The following is a 24,192-nucleotide window of genomic DNA, read 5'->3' as shown; positions in this document are numbered from 1 at the left end:
AATATATTAGAAAAATAAAACGGTTGGGGATATTAATCTCTGCACAAGTATTAACCAATTAAAAACGTTATTTTCTTTTTAACCGGAAAAACTGAACAGCATTTTAACCAACAGTACAACCTTAGTGTAAGGAAAGTATATCTTTTTGTTTTCCCTAGTGCTGCGTGTATATAAGATCCAATACATACTGTATATGGAAGGTACTCACCACGCCCGCCAACAGGAAGGCCACCACGGGTGGCCACAGCATCTCCCGCATGGTGCTCCCAAGAGCTGCAAAGAGTACAATACCAGTCAGTACCTCACAAAGCTTGCTAGTGTTTATAGTTTAACAGAATGTTGTAAGAGTTAAAGAATTCATAGAGTTGTATGGCAAGATGAAGTCATTCAAGGAAGGCTGTAATACCCCTGAAAACAGAGGAGTTGGAGTGTCCCCTCACGACAGTGTTAAAATATCCCTGTATATCTGGAATTTTTGCAGATAGAATTTTTAAATGACCCGAGTACAGTTCTTTTAAATCTCTCGTAAGTGTACCGTACCAGCATTAAGTGATTCCTGTTGTTGGAGAAAGCTTTGATTTACTTTAATTTAGAACAATTACAGAAGGGAACAACTACTGTATTATACAAGGTTCCCGTACAATGATATTTTACTGTGGCTCTTCGTATGTTTTAAGAAGTTTATGAAAATTTGAATACTATCCGTTTTGTAGTTCGTCAGATAGTTCGGCTTCTTGGCTGATTGGTCAGCGTACTAGGCTTCGGTTCCCCCAACCAAATCGGTTTTCTTTAACTCCGTATGGTTAACTTCTCTGGCTCGGTAACGGGGTGTTTGTGTTCATCTTAATATTCTCCTCTTCATCTACATAAAACACACCAAACTACCAACTACGCCATAAACACGCAATAGTGAATTCATCTCTCCAAATACGGTTGGCGTCAGGAACGGTATCCGGCCATAAAACTGGGCCAAACCCTGAACAAGTGCCGACCACAAAAATGGGAGGAGAAAAAAGAAGAAAATGTTTGTCAGACAGAAATATCAAACTGAAAAATGTGAAATACGAAACGCTATGATAGAAGTAATGCAGTTTCTTACCGAGCTCGATAGCTGCAGTCGCTTAAGTGCGGCCAGTATCCAGTATTCGGGAGATAGTGGGTTCGAACCCCACTATCGGCAGCCCTGAAGATGGTTTTCCGTGGTTTCCCATTTTCACACCAGGAAAATGCTGGGGTTGTACCTTAATTAAGGCCACGGCCGCTTCCTTCCCAGTCCTAGCCCATTCCTGTCCCATCGTCGCCATAAGACCTATCTGTGTCGGTGCGACGTAAAGCCAATAGCAAAAAAAGAAAGTAATGCATTAAGTTATAAATATTCATACGGGGCATTCATGTGAACTGGACAGCAAAATAAAAGTTTAAAAAATAACGTAATAGCTTCCTCTGTTCAAGAGTCTTCATTACATTAAATGTTGAATACACTACTGTATATTTTTCTGAGCCCACTAAACTAAACTAGAAGGATAGTTATTTATTAACATGTTCTGAAAACATACTACATTTGACCGACTTCTGCACATTAAAAAAGTATTTTAAAAATAACCACGGCTTTCTCTTTGGCTTCTCTTAACCTTCATGGCGGAAGTTTTAAGGCAGATAGCACAAGATGGGGTTGCGAGTTAAATTATATTTATGGCGAGGCTGTCCTGTAAATAGTAGAGGATTTTAATTTATTTGTGTTAAACGACGGATTGGCTACTCTGTTACAAGTGCCGGGAGAACGTCCGTCCGCTATTGACCTAACAACGATTTGTTCTTCTAATAACTCATCGGACTTTCACTGAAAAATCTTGCTATATTCAATGGGATCTAATCATTAGGCTGTCATCGTTTTACCTGATTTGCCGTTTCGTCCCTCGCTGTTCAAACCTACAATTAAAATGGAAGGTCCAAACGCAGACAGGATAAAATACAGAAGGGTAATAGACGCAAATATACACTATGTGTTTAATCAAAAACTACGCTTGATAAATACGCTTTCGTACACACCATTAATTTAGCTGTCTCCATATCAATTCCTGAACGAAGAAAAAACAACATCTCAGAATGATACCCACCCCCAGCGTGGAATTCTAAATGTAGTAGAATAGCAAAGGGATACCAGGCCCTCAGCAAGTTACAACGAGCTACTACAATGGAATATTTCATCAGGTACGCGGCACTCAATCGCTTCCTGAAAAAGGGAAAAGGGTAGTTTGAGATCCTATTTTGAAACAGTTGCCCAAGGATACACCTCTATTGAGGCCAATGACCTAGATGTTAGGTCCTTAAAACAACAATTATCATCGACACTCCTCTGTCAAAATCTGCTCGATGGTCAACAATGTGAAGGAGACGCCAGCCCCTAAAGCACTTAACTGTTTGATAGAAGAGTCTTTAGAGCTTATTGCTCCACCTACGACCTCACCTTCCCCGAAACAGCGTCCACAGTTGGAAGTTTTCGTACCTACGCAAGATGTTCTTACATCACCCTTCACGTTACACGAGTCAGATCAAGTTTTAAAAAACTACTACTGGATATGACCATGCATATTATAACATGCTTTCTAACTTATCTCGCAGCGCCAAGGAAATATTGCTATTACTTTTCACGTATATCTGGAATGAAAACAATTTCCCACAGGACTGGAAGATGCGAGTTACTGTCCCAGTTCTGGAATAATTTACCAAGGGAGACGTTCGATACATTTCGAACTTCTTTGAAATTATTTCAGGAAAGACGAAATCTGCCGCCTGGGTGACAGCCCTGACCGCAGAACAGTGGGGATTGATTGATTGATTGATTGATTGATTGATTGATTGATTGATTGATTGATTGATTGATTGATTGATTGATTGATTGATTGATTGATTGATTGATTGATTGATTGATTGATTGATTGATTGATTGATTGATTGATTGATTGATTGATTGATTGATTGATTGATTGATTGAAAACCAGGTAAAGATCGAAACGAATCTGCTTCTTATAGGACAATCGCTCTATCTCATGCACGGCTGTTGAAACTTAGACTAGAGTGGTGGTCAGATTCACAAAATTTATTGCTTCCCTCTCAATATGAGTTGAAGAAAAGTCGATCTGCTTACGACAAACTCGGCATTCTGACTACGGACATCTAACGTACACTTCTAACTAATGACTTTTTCTCATGTTCCTTGACATATCTGAGACATATAGCAGCGTTATCATACAAGTACTTTCTGAAAAGCTACAAGATCTAGGTCTCCCCAAAATAGGCGTGCGAAGTATTTATGATCTACTTTTCCGGCGGACATTCTATATTCGATCCCAAGGCTAGTAGCAAAAGGTCTCCCTCAAGGTGCTATACTGAGTCCTTAACTGTATGCCATTACATTGCAGATCTTACCATGTTTTCAATCGAACAGCCAAAGTTCTACAAAAATGCAATGGCGTATGGCTTTTAGTACCGGGAGTGTCCGAGGACAAGTTCGGCTCGCCAGATGCAGGTCTTCTGATTTGACTTCCGTAGGCGACCTGCGCGTCGTGGTGAGGACGAAATGATTATGACGACGACACATACACGCAGCCCCCATGCCAGCGAAATTAACCAATTATGGTTAAAATTCCAGACCCTGCCGGAATAGAACCCGGGACCCCGTGACCAAAAGCCAGCACGCTAACCATTTAGCCATGGAGCCGGACAATGTTCCACAGTATGCAGATGACGTATCATTTCAATCTTTTTGGTTAGCGTGTCTATGCCCCCATGACGCCACAAGGAAGCTCCAAACTTGGACATTTCAACCTGGTGTTAATTTATATACAACGTAAATGGAATAGAATATAAAGTATATATATTTTATCTTTAATTCGTCACTGTATTGTATTCATTCGAAAGAAGTTCCACTACACATCACCATTTGTACATCGCGGGCCACATTCTTCCCCCTCTACAGACTTCAGCGAAGCTGCACGGCTTAACTTATATCTCGATAGTAAACTTAAATGGAGAACACACGTTGAGTACCTGGCAACTAAAGTGGGCCGAACGTCAAACAACATCAGAGCAGTATGCCGGAAATGGTAGGGAACTGAGCCATCCGTTCTACTACCATTATACACATCTTAATACACTCTGTGCTAGATTATGGTTGCATATTTTTCGGCAACGCGCCGCTGTACGTTCTACGAAAACTACAGTAGATGTCCTACAGTTCCGCACACACAAAACATCTCTCGGAACCATACTACTGGTAAACGTTAAAGAAATGACCCTCGAGATAAGACGAAAACTGCTTGCCAATAACTTTCTTTTGTAACACTCGACCATAACTACCAACTCTCTAATGTTCAAATTGCACCAACTTTTTCCAGTGTGTTAATGAGGAATAGACAGAAGGCTAAGGATACCTCTATTGGTCAAAAGCATTAAGGAATTACAATACATTTGTAACTTAACTCACACAAATAGCACATAAATACTCACCATACGCTGTCCCATTTTGATCTCACATATACTCGTACTTTGAATAAGAAACACCATCACCGTAAAATAAGAATAACAAGTAGTGTCATCACTGTACAAGGTAATAATATAGAGTCGCATCACCATGCTAGGTGAAAAATATCAAATCAAATCTTCTTTAAGTAACAATATAAAATCAAGTGCTTACGATGAAAATGTCAAGTCAAGTGAAGCGTAACGAAGGGAAGAGAAGTGCAGCAAAATAAGTGTAAATGGAAAGTGCTCCCGCACTGAGTCCATGCGTTAAAGATGATTGTAACTCTGCTAGTTAATAAATGACTGAATGGGAATGCACAAGGAACAATTAAGAATGATCTTGTTCCATGCTCGCGCAAGTTTATAAAGGCTCTCTCCACGCAGCGGTACCAACATCAAACGTCGACTGGTAGCTACGCCCATGACGTATCTACTAGCGACTACCGGTCAGCGAATACTTGTTCAAAATTCGAACCGTCTCCGTGTCCGTAATGACCATAGAGCAGCCGATACACAACTGAATACTTGCCATTAAATCGGCCATCACGTACGGCGCGCAGCACATCAGTGGAATATTAATTGTTACGAAATTTATTGTATTTCAAAAATTAGAACAATCGTGCAGGAACAAGCGTTCGAGTAAGTACACCGTGGACATACTGAGTAGTAGGCTATATACGAAGCTCAGGAAAATAGAAAAGAAGTTCATCTTATTTTGTGAGGGGGTCATTATAAACAATTTACCATTGACATTATTGGTATTTTAAATGTAGTAGTAGTATATCATGTTACGGTATATTTATTCTACTATGTTCGAAAAGAACACATTCATAAACATCCTAATAAAATCTTCTAAATATATTTTTCACAGTCTTGGGCTATAACTTTTAAACAAATTTTATAATGTTTCATTTTATACAATTAAAATGTTCGTGCCAGTGCCACGTGACATTATTACCCTTATGCTACACTGCAGTCTGCCTCTGTGGTGTAGTGGTTAGTGTGATTAGCTGGCACCCCCAGAGGTCCGGGTTCGATTCCCGGCTCTGCCACGAAACTTGAAAAGTGGTACGAGGGCTGAAACGGGGTCCACTCAGCCTCGGGAGGTCAACTGAGTAGAGGTGGGTTCGATTTCCACCTCAGACATCCTGGAAGTGGTTTTCCGTGGTTTCCCACTTCTCCTCCAGACAAATGCCGGGATGGTACCTAACTTAAGGCCACGGCCACTTCCTTCCCTCTTCCTTGTCTATCCCTTCCAATCTTCCCATCCCCCACAAGGCCCCTGTTCAGCATAGCAGGTGAGGCCGCCTGGACGAGGTACTGGTCATCCTCCCCAGTTGTATCCCCCTACCCAGAGTCTTAAGTTCCAGGACACTGCCCTTCAGGCGGTAGAGGTGGGATCCCTCGCTGAGACCGAGAGAAAAACCGACCCTGGAGGGTAAACAGATTACGATACGATACGATGCTACACTGTAACCGTATATTTTAGTCAACGTTTATTTGTATACTTTACGTAACAGGAAAATCCATGGAAGTAATCAAATATATTGAACTAAATTTAATAAAACACAATATGTCAACACGGAACTCAGCAAAGTTCAAGAATGAAACTGGCATGATGAATCCACACTCTACGAAGTATTTATTTTTTAAATGAACTGCCATATGCACAGCATTCTACAACAGAATGTGAGCTGAGACTAAACGGTGAATACAGCTGGGTAATGTACATCTGCTCTTGCAGAACTGTCAAAACAATATGTTTCGCAACAAGTAAGTTTATATGGTGTCGGCCTTATTTTATTACATGGTCGATATTATCAACTTACCTTCTTAATAAGCGGGATGGCTGTGGTGCTCCTTTTTCTCTTTCAGTAGACGAGGAGCCAGTAAGAGTACTGCCGCTATGTTCAGTGACAGCTACTTGTGTACAGTACGTGCAGCAGTCCCTAGCACAGGGGAGGGCAGACTATACTCATGTCCAAATATTTTTCGTTACTCTGACAGTGAGAAATTAGAGGAAAGAAAATGATAATGTTATTTTTAAATATAAATATGTCAATGTTCATTTTATATAGCTCTAAAGTGGTTAAACTTGGCGTACGCCTCGATGGATCAAAGTCCACAGTGGTACACTACACAACGAAACAATAGACCAATTGGTGAAGCAGAGCGTCACAGAAGCCCAGTTCCCAGCAATACGCCAACCATTCACGGATTTCCAACATCAAATCAAGGAACATGCTTACAGAGAATGGTCAAAACACTGGACAGGAACTCAGCTATCAAATGCAAACATTACACCGCCATCCAGAGATACATTCCACAGAAACCATGGTTCAACCTACAATCTCTCATCCTTGACATACCACTTCATTTATCAGAATGAGACTTGGACATGCATCTTACCCCAGCCATCTACTCACAATCAGAATTAATGTTGTAGACTCTTCAAATTGGTCCTCTTTCCGCAATCAAGAAGTTGACCTCAACCATGCAACTTTAGGATGCACTGAATACAAATCACAAGTAACCAATTTACACCAGTCTATTATAAAACACAAAGTTCCACTTCGCACGCCTGCTTCGCCATTGTTAATCAATTATGACATCCGTATATACAAAGCAATAGCCAAATTTTAAGTAAAGCCAACTTAGCATTATGATACATTCAGTCTCACTAGTCCCTCTTTAAACTATCCCCCACTCAGTCCAAATTCCTATACCGTGTCTTACCATCACCAAGTAGTCACAATGCCATGACAGGCCCCACGGCATGAAGATGTTGCACCTCGTCTTACAGACTGAATGCCAATATGTTAAAAACGTTAATGGCGAGTTCATCTCCGTACACGCCAAAATTTGCAAGTTCTGACTGCTTGCAGCGCCTCATCTTCACCTGGTAGCAAGACTTAGAACTAATAATTTTGTGGCACAATTCGTGAGCGCGTTGCTTAGTTAGCATATCTACGAAATTTCAGACTCCTATGATCATTGCAGCCCGTGCTGTACCCCGCTGAACACGGTCAGCTTAATTGTGGATACCCGGTATATACATAGTCCTACATACATACATACATACATAGGCTACATACATCTTTCTTTCTTTCTTAATCTGCTTACCCTCCAGGGTTGGCTTTTCCCTCGGACTCAGCGAGGGATCCCACCTCTACCACCTCCAGGACAGTGTCCTGGAGCTTCAGACTCTGGGTCGGGGATACAACTGGGGAGGATTACCAGTACCTCCCAGGCGGCCTCACCTGCTGTGCTGAACAGGGGCCTTGGTGGGGGATGGGAAGATTGGAAGGGATAGACAAGGAAGAGGGAAGGAAGCGGCCGTGGTCTTAAGTTAGGTACCATCCCGGCATTTGCCTGGAGGAGAAGTGGGAAACCTCGGAAAACCACTTGCAGGATGGCTGAGGTGGGAATCGAACCCACCTCTACTCAGTTGACCTCCCGAGACTTAGAGAACCCCGTTCCAGCCCTCGTACAACTTTTAAAATTTCGTGGCAGAGCCGGGAATCGAACCCGGGCCTCCGGAGGTGGCAGCTAATCACATTAACCACTACATCACAGAGGCGGACACATACATACATACATACATACATACATACATACATGCAAGAAATTGAACCGATGGTCTCCAAGGTCCTTATATGGCATGGAAAGGATATTTTATCAAACAAAATGATAATTTTAATAACGTACGGGAAAAACGTAAATTTTATTTATAAAGATGGTGAAAACGAAAACCTACAACCTGTTTTCCAGTCATTGACCGGATCAGTAAAGAAATGATGAATCACTCCCAAAGTGATTTATTAATGACTGATAGATGCTATGAAATGAGAATGGAGAGTGTTGCTGGAATGAAAGATGACAGGGAAATCCGGAGTACCGGGGGGAAAACCTGTCCCGCCTCTGCTTTGTCCACCACAAATCTCACATGGAGTGACCGGGATTTGAACCACGGAACCCAGCGGTGAGAGGCCGGCGCGCTGCCGGCTGAGCCACGGAGGTTCCTTATAAAGATGATATTCATGATTATTACAACGGTGACACACTCGCAAGATAAAACACGTTCTAAACGGTGACAAAGCTCAAAGAATATTCCAAACTAAGGAGTACGTCCATACGTGTACCGTCAATATTGTCGTCCTCACAAAATGAATCATGCGAAACGCTGCTTACACGAGACGTCCACAGCTAAAAGATCAATTTGAAGTTCGTGTCCGCTCGTTTAATCCATGTGTTTGGGACATAAAGGACACATGGTTTCGTTGAACCTGTGCCTTGGAAATGTATGTCAGGATGGACAAAAAAATGGTTCACTGACACCGAGTGTAATGATTACCATTTTATGACGTCACGAGCATGAGCAGGTAACGGAAGTAGCACTCGACAGGCACAGTCAGAACGGGAAGTAAGGTAGAAGCTGTGATTGTCCCTAACAGTCCATATACAATCATGAATGTACTGTTAGACAGCATGTCTCGCTCAATTCACCACGCACAACCACCCATCCCCGTGTCGCATGTGCCCTACAGCTTCAATTGCCGAATACCAAACAACTGACAAAGAAACTGTTGGTGTTGGACCAGATCAATTGTAGAAAGGTAATAAACACTCTGCCGTAAAATATTTTTTTTCTATTGGCTTTACGTCGCACCGACACAGATAGGTCTTATGGCGACGATGGGACGGGAAAGGGTTAGGACTGGAGAGGAGGCGGCCGTGGCCTTAATTAAGGTACAGCCCCAGCATTTGCCTGGTCTGAAAATGGGAAACCACGGAAAACCATCTTCAGGGCTGCCGACAGTGGGGTTCGAACCACCTATCTCCCGAATACTGGATACTGGCCGCACTTAAGCGACTGCAGCTATCGAGCTCGGGAAAATAATATTGAAGAACTTGAAAAGTCGTATTTCTTGCTGCAGTTTTACATGGAGTGTGGTGCACTGAAACTTAGTAGGGTGGTCATCTGTTCAATTAAGACATCAGAACTTCGCTGTACGCTTGCCCTTGTTACGTAGGCTGTCCGCAGCATGACAAGTGAGTGGCTCTGAACAGAGATATGCTAATTTCCTCGCTTGTGTTAATAAAACATTATATTAATAGCATGCACGTTTATATACTGTAGACGACCGAGATTTCATAAACTAAACCAAACCCCATGGCGCAAGAGCCCCTTAAGGAACATGACCTACCAAGCGATCGCTGCTCTGCCCGAAGGCCTGCAGATTACGAGGTGTCGTGTGGTCGGCACGACGAATCATCTAGCTCGTTATTCTTGACTTTCTATACCAGAGCCGCTATCTCACCGTCAGATAGCTCCCCAATTGTAATCACGTAGGCTGAGTGGACCTCAAACCAGCTCTCAGATCCAGGTAAATCCCTGACCTGGCCGGGAATTGAACCTGGAGTCTCTGGATAAGAGGCAGGCACGCTACCCCTAAACATCGGGACCGGCAACCAAGACTTCATACTACAAAATATTTTATAGTTGGGGACAAATCATGACGACCTCGCCTCACACCACTACTTTCCAGCGGCAGCTCGGTGTCTATTAGCGACTTATAGGATTTACTACCTCTACTGCAGCCAGAGCTACTGCATTCTATACGAAGAAAGGGTAAATGCTACAGAGAGTGAGGAAGAAAGTGGTTTGGCAGCCTCTCCAAAATAAACAAGGATCACTTAGAACTCGTTAACTCAACAGGGTTTAGGGTGTGTAGGGTGGCTTCCAGGTCGCTTCTAGGAACTGAGGCCGTCATGTTTTGTCCCCAACTATATCTTCCATTATAAAGGGCATATAAGTCGTAAAACACTAATCGTTTGATTAGACATGGCTTTTCGATACCTTCCATACGTCGATATTCTGGATACTCAAGAGCTATCGATAACTAACGATACTTCAACAGATAAGCTTGATATTTCTTCGATACTATATTAAGAGAATACGAAAATGTTTAATCAATACTGTCAACTTGCCAGAAGTAGCAGATTTTAAAGTGGTCGCAAGGAGCTCATGTCTCAACTCATAAGTTGCAAAATAACAGGTATAGAAAGAAATTGGACTCCTTTGCAGCCAATCAATCAATCTATCTATCTATCTATCTATCTATCTATCTATCTATCTATCTATCTATACTGATCTGCATTTAGGGCAGTCGCCCAGGTGGCAGATTCCCTATCTGTTGTTTTCCTAGCCTTTTCCTAAATGATTTCAAGAAACTGAACATTTATTAAACATCTCCCTTGGTAAGATATTCCAATCCCTAACTCCCCTTCCTATAAATGAATATTTGCCCCAATTTGTCCTCTTGAATTCCAATTTTATCTTCATATTGTGATCTTTCCTACTTTTATAGACACCACTCAAACTTATTCGTCTACTAATGTCATTCCACGCCATCTCTCCGCTGACAGCTCGGAACATACCACTTAGTCGATAAGCTCGTCTTCTTTCTCCAAAGTCTTCCCAGCCCAAATTTTGGAACATTTTTGTAACGCTACTCTTTTGTCGGAAATCACCCAGAACAAATCGAGCTGCTTTTCTTTGGATTTTTTCCAGTTCATGAATGAAGTAATCGTGGTGAGGGTCCCATACACTGGAACCGCACTCTAGTTTGGGTCTTACCAGAGACTTATATGCCCTGTCCTTTGCATTCTTACTACAACCCCTAAACACCTTCATAACCATGCGCAGAGATCTGTACCCTTTATTTACAATCCCATTTATGTGATGTGCCCCACTGTTCCCACAACAAAAGGGGCCTTTCTCTGAATTTCTGTAGATGTTCTGGTGCCGGTATATCTGAAGTACAAACTTCCTTAAAAGTCGTATTCCAGGGCAATAAAACGTGCCAAATTGTAGCTTTAGGGTGTTATTTTCGAACGTGATATTGCACTTATTTGTAGCATTATTTATTTCCAATTTGGACGGCTATAGAAAAGCCATCCTCCGCCTACAAAATAACCTATTTCTGAGACTTTCAGTAAACAAATCCCGCGGTCTATTTAACCTATCAAATCACAAGCAAGGAAGCAACTTATTGTAAAAAGTGTCATCGCCTTTAGCATGAAACCTGATTTTGATTTTAGATTAATATTTTACATTTTCTATTCAGTTGTTATTTTGACGTGTTAGAAGCAGGCATGTTTCGTAATCTACCGCTTTTGGATGATACGATCGAAGTGTGGAACTACTTCCAATTGAATCCTGCCAGTAATAACCGTGTTATTTGCCGCATTTATAACAAGAGTGTCCCGCGAGGAGGAAAATCTCACAACTCTAGCAAACTGAAGAAACATGTCACCTCGGTTCATAGAATTGTGTTTACAGAACATGAACATCCCAACGAAAATATTCGAAACAGTGGAAATGTAACAAGTGAAGGAATGGCAGTGGAAGCGCCTGAGCCTCTTTATTCCATTTCGAAATCATTACAACTTACATGATATGGAAAGACAACCAGTCATTTAGCATTGTAGAAGATAAATAATTTAAGCAGTTAATTTAGCACCTTGAACGTAAGCTCACGTCAAATAACGTCATCTCAGAACTATATCATGAAGTAGGAACGAGAGTGAAAGATGAGCTCCGAACTCCAGATATCATAGATGTTACGACGGACTTGTGTACATCAGCAGCAACCGTGGACTACGTAGCTATCACAGTTCACTTTGTAGATCAGGACTACAAACTTCAGCACTTATTGCATGCACTGAACTGATACCATTTGAAGAAGTGAGACATACAGGTGAAGAAAAATGCAAATTTCTTGAAGAAGACATTAGAAACTTGGGGCTTAATGAGTAAAATAGTGGTTGTGATTCACGACAACGCACGTAGAGGTATTTGATTAAAAATCGCGGACAAAAGTCCGTAGTTACAAACAAGCGAATGCTTGGAAACAGCGACTACCTGATAAGATTGAGATCCTGAGTGAACATAAGAACCGAGTTTTGTTTTACCTGACTCACTCAGCGCGGCGTGGTCAGTCGTCATCTAATCGCTTTGCTGAATGCATGGACCAAAATCTAAGTAAAAATAAAATAATATCTTCTGTGTTACTATCTCGTAATTTTTAAGCGAATTGTTATGATTTTTGAAATGGACAACGTTGGGCTAGGGATGTACCGTTATTAGAACTACTTTCAATATAATTGCGGTAATTTAGTTATAACTGTATGATTTTGAAACTGAGAAAAAAGCAGTTTGTTTTCCCTAAAAATAAATTGACGAGTTAATTAGTTAATGTTACGGACTTTTTCTGATTATGCTTTTTCATTAATGTGTTAGTTCACTCATCTACTTACTGAACATTCGAATTGTAGGTGCCAAAAGAACTGACTCGGAACTTCACTCAGAGTTAGAAGAGATTAACTTACATGCACGTCAAAGTTACTCGCCTTCCTTCCAAAGATAATTTGCTTATGCCCCTTTGAGCTGTTGAATTGGACAACTCGGAAGATGCAAAAGGAATTTTTAATTAACACACATTCAACGTGCCATCATTTCTGGCGAACTTCGTCGCAATGCACAAGATATCTCACAGTGCACCCGATGTCAGGGGTTTGGTCACACTAAAAACACGCTGAGACAAATGTCCTAATAATCATCACCATTCAGCATGCAGTAAACCAAAACGCGTACCTCCGGCATGTGTCAACTGCGGCCAGAAACATGCTGCAAACTACAAAGGTCACCCATACTGTATCAATATGAAGAACAAGATCAGGCGCGAAATCACTTCCCTTTCAACAACATTTTTCACCTGCTTCCAGCCCATCAGTATCACCCATATACCTCCGGCTAATAAAGCTAAAGACGTTTGCCCACTGCCATGTCCACCTACACTAGTTCAAATCCCTAAAACACCAGAATCGCAACGGCCTATTTTCCAGCCTTCACTACAAACCCTAGCACATCCCGCTCAGAATCAACCGAATCATTCTTCACATCCTGAAGCATCATCCAGTCTTGTCCAACAGGTCATAGAATTTCTTACGGCATTTATCCCCCAAATTAAGTTATTTATCATGAAATTACTGTCACCCGCGACCCCACAGGCGTGGGACGAGCGTTAGGAAAACAATAAGAAGAAGATCATGAAATTACTGCCAGAACTTCTCAATAATGATAGTTAGCTCCAATCCTATGGTCCCTCACCTCACATTTCTAAACTGGAATACCAAGAGTTTGAAGGTCAAACGTGTCTCCTTCTTAGAGCTCATGTCTCGCCATAATATCGGTGTTGCTTGCATTTCTGAAATACACCTAGTTGAACTTTTACAGCACCTGGATTCAACGCACAGTCAGCAACAGTTCTGTTCGTACAGCTGAAATGTGAATAAAATTTTACTGTTTTGTGTAAAAATATGTATATATACCAGGTGGCTCTCGAACGCCAAACTTTCTACTTATAAATGCCCCGCATGCACAAATGATGAATGGGATGTCTACCAACTGATTTTCACAGGGGAACTACTGCCAGCGGGCAGGTTACGTCAGAATGTGAAGAGATAAGAAACGGAGTGTCGCTTACAGCATGTTACTCAGCGCTGCCGGTCTAATGAACCCCTTGCATTAGTAAACATCGTTTTTGACCGCATAGTTCTAGGCTGGTGTATAGTACAGCCGCACTATATTTGGTGTCTGCATATCGCCAATGGCTAGTGTGATCAGCAGCGACGAATACACAGACATTATTTTAATCTGGACAATCTGGTCGGAATCCAACAGAAGCTCCAAACAGACGTATGCCTTCTACACACGTACTTTACCGAACAGTATTAGTTTCTGTTTCATACAAGCAACTCTTCCATTGAGTGGAATGTCTACACGTGTATAAATTAATAAGTTATTAGATTTCCTTTTCTGCATCTTTCGCTTGTCTGCAAACAGTAGCGGCGATTAGGGGATGGGGTGAGGAGGGACAGTCGCCCCCCCTCACCACCACTTTGTGGAGTAAACATTACATTTCTATTCCACTTTAGCCAGTTGGAACTAGGAATTATTTTTAAAAAGCTGCTTGTACAAACCTTGTAGGTCTTATGGCGACGATGGGATAGGAAAGGCTTGGAAGTTGGAAGGAAGCCCGTGGCCTTAATTAAGGTACAGCCCCAGAATTTGCCTGGTGTGAAAATGGGAAACCACGGAAAACCATCTTCAGGGCTGTCGACAGTGGGGTTCGAAACCACTATCTCCCTAGTGCAAGCTCACAGCTGCGCGCCCGTAACCCCATGGCCAGCTCGCCCGGTACAATTACATAGATGTACGGCATGATTATGCAATTAAAAATCATTTAGTATTTGAATACACACTAAGAAACTAACAGACAATAAAGAGACTGCCAGACTGACGAATGCGCGCGGCAAGCGGGTGAATTATAACTCAGTGGCCACGACCTCAGCAAAAAAATATGTACCCTTACTACCCTTCCTCACAGCACATGCAAAGTCTCCACTACTTGCCGTAGCGCTATACGATAAAGGAAAGACTTAGCATTCAAGACAACAAGGCTTGTACAAATAGCTCTTTTAAAATAATTCCTAGCTCCAGCTGCCTAAAGTGGAATAAAATGTAATATTTACTCTACAAAGTGGGGGTGGGAGCGACTGTTCCTCCTCACCCCGCCCCCTAACCACCGCTACTGCTTGCAGACACGCCAAAGATGCAATAAATGAACTCTAATAACTTATTAATTTATACACGTGTAGACATTCAACTCGATAAAAGAGTTGATTGTATGGAACAAAAACTAATACTGTTCGGCGAAATATGTGTTTAGAAGGCGTACGTCTGTTTGGAGCTTCTGTTGCATTCCGACCAGGTTGTCCAGCTTAAAATGATGTCTGTGTATGCACTGCTGCTGATCACACTAGCCATTGCCGATATGCAGACAGCAAATATAGTGCGGCTGTACCATACACCAGCCTAGAACTATGCGGTCGAAAACGATGTTTACTAATGCAAGGGGTTCATTAGACCAGTAGCACTGAGTAACATGCTGCGAGCGACACTCCGTTTCTTATCTCTTAATATTCTGCCGTAACCTGCCTGCTGGCAGTAGTTCCCCTTGAAAATCAGTTGGTAGACATCCCATTCATCATTTGTGCATGCGGAGCATTTATAAATAGAAAGTACGGCGATCGAGAGCCACCTGGTATATATATATGTTTTTGCACTTTTCTGGTAGTAACCTGATAAAGTACGACATCTATTTTTAATACATGAACTAAAATATTACATATCACCTTCAGAAAATGTATGAACAACCTTAGAAAACACAAAAATCTAAACTTCCTCTACAACATTTCTGTTCGTACTTACACCGAGCTCGATAGCTGCAGTCCCTTAAATGCGGCCAGTATCCAGTATTCGGGAGATAGTAGGTTCGAACCCCACTGTTGACAGCCCTGAAGATGGTTTTCCGTGGTTTCCCATTTTCACATCAGGCAAATGCTGGGGCTGTACCTTAATTAAGGCCACGGTCGCTTCCTTCCCACTCCCAGCCCTTCCCGGTCCCATCGTCGCCATAAGACCTATCTGTGTCGGTGCGACGTAAAGCAACTAGCAAAAAAAAAGTTCGTACTTACAAGTTAGTCCCGTCTCTCAGCATCTAGCTGCCCTGTTATACCTCAGTCCTGCCTGTAGCTTACTTGTTTACATTCCTATGAAGGATTGGTGCGAGATGGTGGAGGCAAGAGAGCTCTCAAACGACCTGAAGGAAATAATTGACCAGCTTGCTTAAGGGGAAATCAGTAAGGGGTCAACAATGCAGTGTATCGTCAATAAATTCAAATTTATTAGGGCACGTGGAAGAATATGAGACGAAATCCAAGAGAGAGAAAATTAAGTGGAAGGGATGAAATGTACATTTGCAGCAAACTACACGTGATCCTATGTTAAGTGTACCAAAACTGCGCACTCTTGTACAACACAATCTGTGAAATCTGCCAAAGGAACTTTCTAACCAGACTATGCGTCGTGTTTTGTGGATAAATGGCTACCGGGGCCGAAAGACAAAAATAAGTAACTTCGGGTCGGATGGAGTCTGCAGAGTTTTGAGCCTCTATATCCTCTCAAGCAATGAGAAATCTGCACTTCAATGAGTAAAGAATGGACAAACTGAGTATAAGCACATACTGGCGAAAAACTTGAAAAATAGTGTCCAAAAACAGGCTTTCACAATAATTTCATTTTTCAACTTGATACTGAACTAAACATACTTCGGAACTTGTAATAATCTGGCTGATTTGGAATGTTCCCCACCAACTCAAAACTCCTTTTCAGTCAACGGATTTAAATCATATTGAACATTTATGATCGATTTTGAAAATGAGGGTCAGAAATGTAAGAGTACTTCCAAACCGGAGTTGCGAAGAGTTATTACAGGACAATGGAAGAACATCAGTCCACAACTGTGCAAGAAGCTAGTCACTTCTATTCAAAGACGATACGAGAAAGTTATTAAGGCAAAAGGATATTCAACACGATACTAATTTCTTGATGATTATGATGCTTGTTGTTTAAAGGTACCTAACATCGAGGTCATCGGCCCCTAATGGTACGAAATCTAATGACAAATTAAAAGTTCAAACTTATCCACTGACCAAAATAAAAAACTTTATGAAAAAGGAATGGATGGATATGAATTTGAAACAATCAGTGGATCCGACCCAAAAACTATCATAAAAAGTAGTACTACTGACCAAGGGACCACTTCCAAAGCACAATCCTGAATCGAGGATACTTGTCTAAAGGGGTCCAAAATCCAGGCAACGGCCCCTCATAATGGTACTTATCACGAGTAAAGTAGAACCATGGTATTTGTCATGTTGGAGTACTAATCAAAAGTAGCGTAGACTCACGGTATTCCATACAAGATGGTACAACTTACAAGTATTGCACGTCGCACAGGTAACGCAGACCTATGGTGTTTCTCACATAACGGCGCCACTCACAGGCAACGCGAACCGATGATGTTCCTCACCTACGTGTACTAATCACGGACGCCGGTATTCCCGTGGTGTTCCTCATATAGTGGGTACTAATCACAGGCGACGCAGACCCACGGTGTCGCTCACATGGTGGTACTAATCACAGGCAACGCAGACCCGTGGTGTTTCTCACAGTGATACTAATCACGAGTACCGGAAACCAACAGTGAACCACTTTCTGCTACTACTAATCACAAACCTCTGGTGTACCAAATATAGTGGTACTACTCGCCAGTAAATGCGACCCATGGTGTTACCCGCGAGATGGTACTAATAAAAAGTAGTTTCATGGTTCTAATGCAATCATCCCTTGGTCGCCCCTTTTAGTCGCCTCTCACGAAAGGCAGGGGATACCATGGGTGTATTTTTCGTTTGCATCCCTCACCCACAGGGGGTAGACAGAGAGAAAAAAGAAGAAGAAAAGGGAAGGGAGCCGTCACTTCGAAAAATGAAGCAACGGACGAAGAAAGGCAAGAGCCACGAAGGGCGTGAAAGTGAAGGACTCCCTAGGCCTCGAATGCTCTAATACCGTCGGGGTCGGAAAAGAACAAGAGTTGACCGAGGGAGGTCGGACAGGATAGACGAAAGAGAGGAGCCGAGCACAAGTAAGTGGAAACAATACCAGGACTCAGCTAAGGGCCCCGTGGTCGCCAACCCACACTCCCAAGTTGAGAGCCCCTTGGGCCCCTTTTATTCTCCTCTTACGACAGGAAGGGGATACCGTGGGCGTATTCTTCATCTGCGCCCCCCACCCACAGGGAGTACTAATTTCTTGAAAGTGTTGAATTTTTGTGTTTCGAGCATTTCTTCTTCTTTTTTCTTGCAATTTGCTTTAAGTCGCACCGACACAGATAGGTCTTGTGGCGACGATGGGACAGGAAAGGTCTAGGAGTGGGAAGGAAACTGCCGTGGCATTAATTAAGGTACAGCCCCAGCTTTTGCCTGGTGTAAAAATGGGAAACCACGGAAAACCTTTTTCAGAGCAGCCGACAGTGGAGTTCGAATCCACTATCTCCCGGATGTAAGATCACAGCCGCGTGCCCCTAACCGCACGGCCAACTCGCTCGGTTCGAGTAATTCCTATAATGAAGTGCAGAAATAGAAAAATTGTAAAATGAGTTCAGTTTTCTGTTTTCTGATATTGTTCATAGCCTATATCTTCTGAAAGTGATATGTAAAATTTGAGTTGTATTAAAAATAGACGTCATAGTTTATTATGTTCCTACCAGAAAAGTGCAAACAAATACACATTTACTTCATAAAACAGCCAACTTGTATTCACATTCCAGCTGTACGATGAAAACTGTTACTATCTGTACATAGAACTGATCGCCCAACTCATGTTGCCTCTGGTGGCGTAGCAATCATCACAAAGAAAAAACATAAACATCACTCAGTATTCCTACCGCAGCTATCCATTACAGGAGCTTGTGCTGTTAAATTGAGTTAAGTTACGGACCTCCATTGCCCACCATAGCAGCCAATCATCTCGAATCCACGTAGAAGGCATAAGATTATTGTTTCAAGACGAGTTACCAACCGTATTAATGGGATATATTAATACAGTAGTAAGAACGAGATTGGGGTGGTCGTGCAATAACTATGCTAGACAACTGAAATTAATGCCATTCATGTCGCTGCTCCAGAAGAACCAATCCACTCACTACCCACCTGACTTAAACCAGCAACCTGAAATCCTCGACATAGCTTTCATTAAATACTGCTTATTCCCGCTTTACATGAGATCTATAACTGAAATGGACTCAAATCCCTGCCCGGTAACTGCATCATTTTCTGCTGAAACTACCGTTCAACATTATCATTCACTCATTCATGGTTATATTAATTGGAACATCTATCAACAACAGCTTGAATCCCATCTTCAAACAAGTATATCCCTAAGAACCAGTGGAGATATTGACACCACTTCACGATCTTCGTATGTACCTCACTTAAACAGCCACAGTATCCCGAAGGGGACAACAAAACACAACCACTCACTCAGCCTTTCCTCTCAGAATTTTACGACTCCTCAAGGCCAAACATAAAATGCGTCAGACTCAGCGTCTGCCTTGGAAACATCATAGATTAAACCATTTCATCAGATTAGTACACACAACTTTAGGTAATCACCAGTAGGCATCGTACCAGAATCATATCTCCAGTCTATCGCCCGATGATTGCACACTTTGGAAGGAAACCAAACGAATACTGCATGAACCAAGCATTATTCCACTACTATTAACTGCGATATACTCGCAGATGTTTTTGAAGCTGCCTTCACTCTAAAACCACAAATCAACCACGAGTATAACAGTGAAGTCGAAGAAGTTCTGGAAATAATCAAATTTACCTCGCCGGGAGAAAGTCAATATCTGATAAAGAACCTGCCCATCAACAAAGCTGCTGCACATGATCACATCCCTAACATAGCCTTGAAGCACCTAACTCGAAAACCACTATAATTCCTTGCATCTATATTCAATGCACTTCTTCGTCCACAGTACTTTCCCGATACACAGAAATAATTGCAATTCACAAACCTGGAAAACCTTTATCACTTTCAACGACCTACAGACCAATAATTTTATCCAAATTATTCGAGAAATTCATCAACAAACGTTTAAATAACTTCTTAGAGGAAACATCCTACCTTCCATATGATGAGTTTCACTTCCGTCAGAGACATTTGAATACTCACCAACTACTAAGTTACGTATTACGGAACATATTGCACGAGATTTCGGGCTAGAGCATCAAACTATTACAACATTCTTAGATTTTACAACAGCTTTTGTTAAGGTTTGGCGCAAAAGCCTTCTATACAAGTCGCAAACAATTGGAATCCCACATTATACCGTGCGATTCAGCCGCCCCTTTCTATGTAGTTTTATGCTACCCGCAATATTAATTCCATCCTGAAAATATCTGCCCTGCCGGTATGCTCAGACAACACAGCAGGATATCTTTGTATTTATCCGCCTCACCATGATAGGATACCGTAATATTATACTCGTATTAAACACTGGAAGGACCGGGCGAGTTGGCCGAGCGCGTAGAGGCGCGCGGCTGTGAGCTTGCATCCGGGAGATAGTAGGTTCGAATCCCACTATCGGCAGCCCTGAAAATGGTTTTCCGTGGTTTCCCATTTTCACACCAGGCAAATGCTGGGGCTGTACCTTAATTAAGGCCACGGCCGCTTCCTTCCAACTCCTAGGCCTATTCCATCGTCGCCATAAGACCTATCTGTGTCGGTGCGACGTAAAGCCCCTAGCAAAAAAAAACACTGGAAGGCATGCATGTGCCTTCCAGATCATATGAACCTGACACGCCGGCGAAACACTAAATTGATATTGTGATCCCACTAAACCTTATGCATTCTATAAGCTGTACAAGCTGCCGTAGCACAGTTTGTGAAGGCGCAGCGGAGATGGTTTACGCATGAGGTGGGCGGCTCGAGTCCGGGGCGAAGATTCCATACTTTTGAAATATTTGTTTAATACGTACCGCACGTAATGTAGGTTAAATATCCGCTTTCATGAAAATTGTGTGTGAATGAATGTGTTTGTGACCCTAAGAAGGGCCGATTATTTAACAGGCTGGACACATACGGACAGGAAATAATATGAACATAACTGTCCTGAAATGTTTTATCGCAGAAAATGCTCATGTGATGACCATTTTAGTTTATGCACATTCGGGTTCGGTGTCCAATAGATCATCTTTTGCGCTGAAGCATTCCAGGCGTAATTGCTCGGCAGGCGTCCGTGATAAGTTGCCGGAGCTGGTCGGTATGGATGAACTTTATGTTCAGGCAGTACTTTGTGTTCGCCTGAGAAATGACGGACGGCTGGCTGGTGTTCGCCTGTTGTGCAATCGCACTTGTACTGATGTGTAGATTATTACGAGCTGCCTCCATAACGTCCTCTTCTGCTTCACCCGATGTAACGGGCCTATCGTGGACTGGTGGCTGCCTGGAAATCACGCCTGTTGTCCTTAGCGTCTTTCAACACGGCGGAATGTCGCAGCAGTCGGATGTTTCCCGTTCCTGGTACAGACGTAGTCCCTCGAACGTGTTTTGTCTTGCTTCCCCATAAATGAGGAGCATGTCAACGTATTCCTCTGTGGAAAACATGCCGAATGACAGCAGAGATAACATTCAGGCCCTAACCAGCCGAGTATGCGCAGGGCACAAGGTGAATAACAGCGCCGTTGTACTGTTTGAATGTGGCAAACGTGGGCCTGTGTTTATGTATTCAAACATTATACCGATGCAAAAATTCTTGAATGATGCAGGATTTGAACCACTGATGGAATATTTCCTCGATAGCTCAGATAATGCCTAACCACATCCGCTAGGCTACACTGCTGTGAACACGCTGGTAGTACAACGAGCGTAAAGTACATACGCCATCCGGTTCGGTACTTAAGACATTAATTACTACACTGTTAACTAGTTTTATGCATTGATTCCCCTCTTCGTGACACCCGGTCACGAGGCACGACACATTAGTATAGTTACATGGTCAAAGGACGTCGCTACATGATTTCAAGGCGTCATGTTTTGCGAGTGGACGATATAACCTGTCGGTAGGATTCAGAATCGTGAGAAAAATGTGCTTACTGGACATCATTACCATACAGTACGCCTGCAGGGGACGAGCTACCTTATAACTATGTCGCACGTTAGTTAGGTTGCATAAAACTACATTGGAAGGGGCGGCTGAATCGCACGGTATATACAAAATAATCTAAAGCTTATTGAGCCAGCGTACCATTAGCGTACGCATCAACTTCACGAATTCAACACCTCGGCCCATCAAAGCCGCAATCCCTCAAGGTTCTGTTCTTGGTCCAACATTCTCCAACATTTATACATACGATATTCCATCACCTCAATTCATCAACGTCGCAATGTATGCAGATGATCCCGCTGTTTTCACATCACACAATGCCATCTTAACTGTCACTCGCCACCTGCAAGGTTCCCTAAAAACCACATCAGCTTGATTAAACGACTGGAGTATGTCACTAAATGTACTGAAACGTGAAAACATATATATACTTTTCGAAGTCCAATACCTCCACCACAAATAATTCTAAATGGAACATCCATACCTTGGACGCCTAATGATAAGGCCTTCCAGCGCCTGGGATTATTCTTTGACCGCAATCTAACTTGGAAATACTACACAAATCAGAAAATAAATCCAAGTTACACAAGACTAACAAAACTATATCCACTCCTAAACATGAAATCGTCCCTTAAATTTGAATCTGACTTACTCCTCTACAAATCACTGCTGCATCCTTTGCTCACCTTCACCTGCCCAGTATGTGGAGGGGTGGCTCGAACCACGATCAGACGACAACAAACATTCCAAAATAAATATCTCTTGTATCATCACCAATGGTTCTTGGTATATTCGAAACCTACAATTACATCGTAAACTTCAGTTAAGACACTGTGGAGCACATGATCTCAACGCAAGCCAAGGCGTTCTTTAAGGAGGTACAAAAAGTGCCTGGCGCTGTGTTCTTCGCCCTTGGAAAATTGTCATCACATCCACGCCATCCAGTCGTCTTCCTCAACATATTTTGCCTTCGCCAAGAGAATAGTCTGAAGATTATCAGGTCTATTATGACCACTTTTAAGTATTTACGATCATTACAAAAAAAATACAAAGTTTCCAAAGCTGTGAATACTAGCTGTGTGATATTTATAACTCGTGTGCTATTCCACAGTGATTCTTTCAATTAACTGCCACGTTAATCATTAATAATGTATTCAATACAACAAATATTACAGAAAAACGGTTAACCTGAAACTGAAAATTGGATAATCATTGTATGTTTGTGTTCGTGATTTGTTTTTGTCTTTCTTTTATCTGTTTGCTGTTACAATACTGCGCTATCTTGTTTAGGAGGTCGACTTCAATCACGTCACTTGCCTTGTATTCCACGTTACAAGATTCTTTCTTTTCAACAACAATCTGACATAGTATGTACCTTTTTTGCCAGCGGTTATACGTCCCATAGTATGTACCTATGCTGAACGATGAAATACTGCATTTAAAAATAGTTATCAAATCTTCAAAAGCCATCACACAGTTGATCAGTGATTGCCACACTAAGATTGCTGAATGAAATTAATATGCGCAAAAAGACACTGAAGAGAACGAAATATGTTTCATCACCACACTGTTGGATCCCGCTTAAAAAGACGAGATTTTCGCAATTAGAGTGCTCTCACTGCTGCAACTTGCTAAACAACAGAAGGGTCTAAAATCCACAACTGAAATGGTAAGCTTGTAACTGCATCGTAATATGCTGAGTATTCAAATCTTTGGAGAAAGTATAGGTTACATTAAAATACTCGGTACAAGTGGTAAATTTTAAATTTTTAAATTTCAGATGACCCATTCTTTGGTGCCAGCAAATTAGCCTGGTATTTAGTGCTTGATTTGTAGCATTATGCAAGAAAATAACAAAACAAATTCATTGTCTGAAAATGAAATCACCAAGTAGGCCTACCTGAAAGAAGGTCTATTATGACCACTTTTAAGTATTTACGATCATTACAAAAGAAATACAAAGTTTCCAAAGCTGTGAAAACTAGCTGTGTGATATTTATGTATACCACCAGCAACATAATTTTTT

The 24,192-nt window shown here is 42.0% G+C and overlaps 1 protein-coding gene across 1 annotated transcript in view; it reads right to left on the bottom strand.

Annotated features, from left to right (window-relative positions):
• The window catches only part of LOC136862974 (MAM and LDL-receptor class A domain-containing protein 2), a 348,511-nt gene that overhangs the window by 259,679 nt on the left and 64,640 nt on the right, over nucleotides 1–24,192 (bottom strand). The window contains exon 2 of the mRNA XM_067139270.2: nucleotides 209–273. Within this exon, the coding sequence (XP_066995371.2) occupies nucleotides 209–259 (51 nt within the window). The 5' untranslated portion in view covers nucleotides 260–273. The remainder of the gene's footprint in view (nucleotides 1–208; nucleotides 274–24,192) is intronic.

The sequence above is a fragment of the Anabrus simplex genome, chromosome 2, assembly GCF_040414725.1.
Source record: "Anabrus simplex isolate iqAnaSimp1 chromosome 2, ASM4041472v1, whole genome shotgun sequence".
Taxonomy (NCBI): domain Eukaryota; kingdom Metazoa; phylum Arthropoda; class Insecta; order Orthoptera; family Tettigoniidae; genus Anabrus; species Anabrus simplex.
This window is presented reverse-complemented; position numbering and strand designations above follow the sequence as displayed.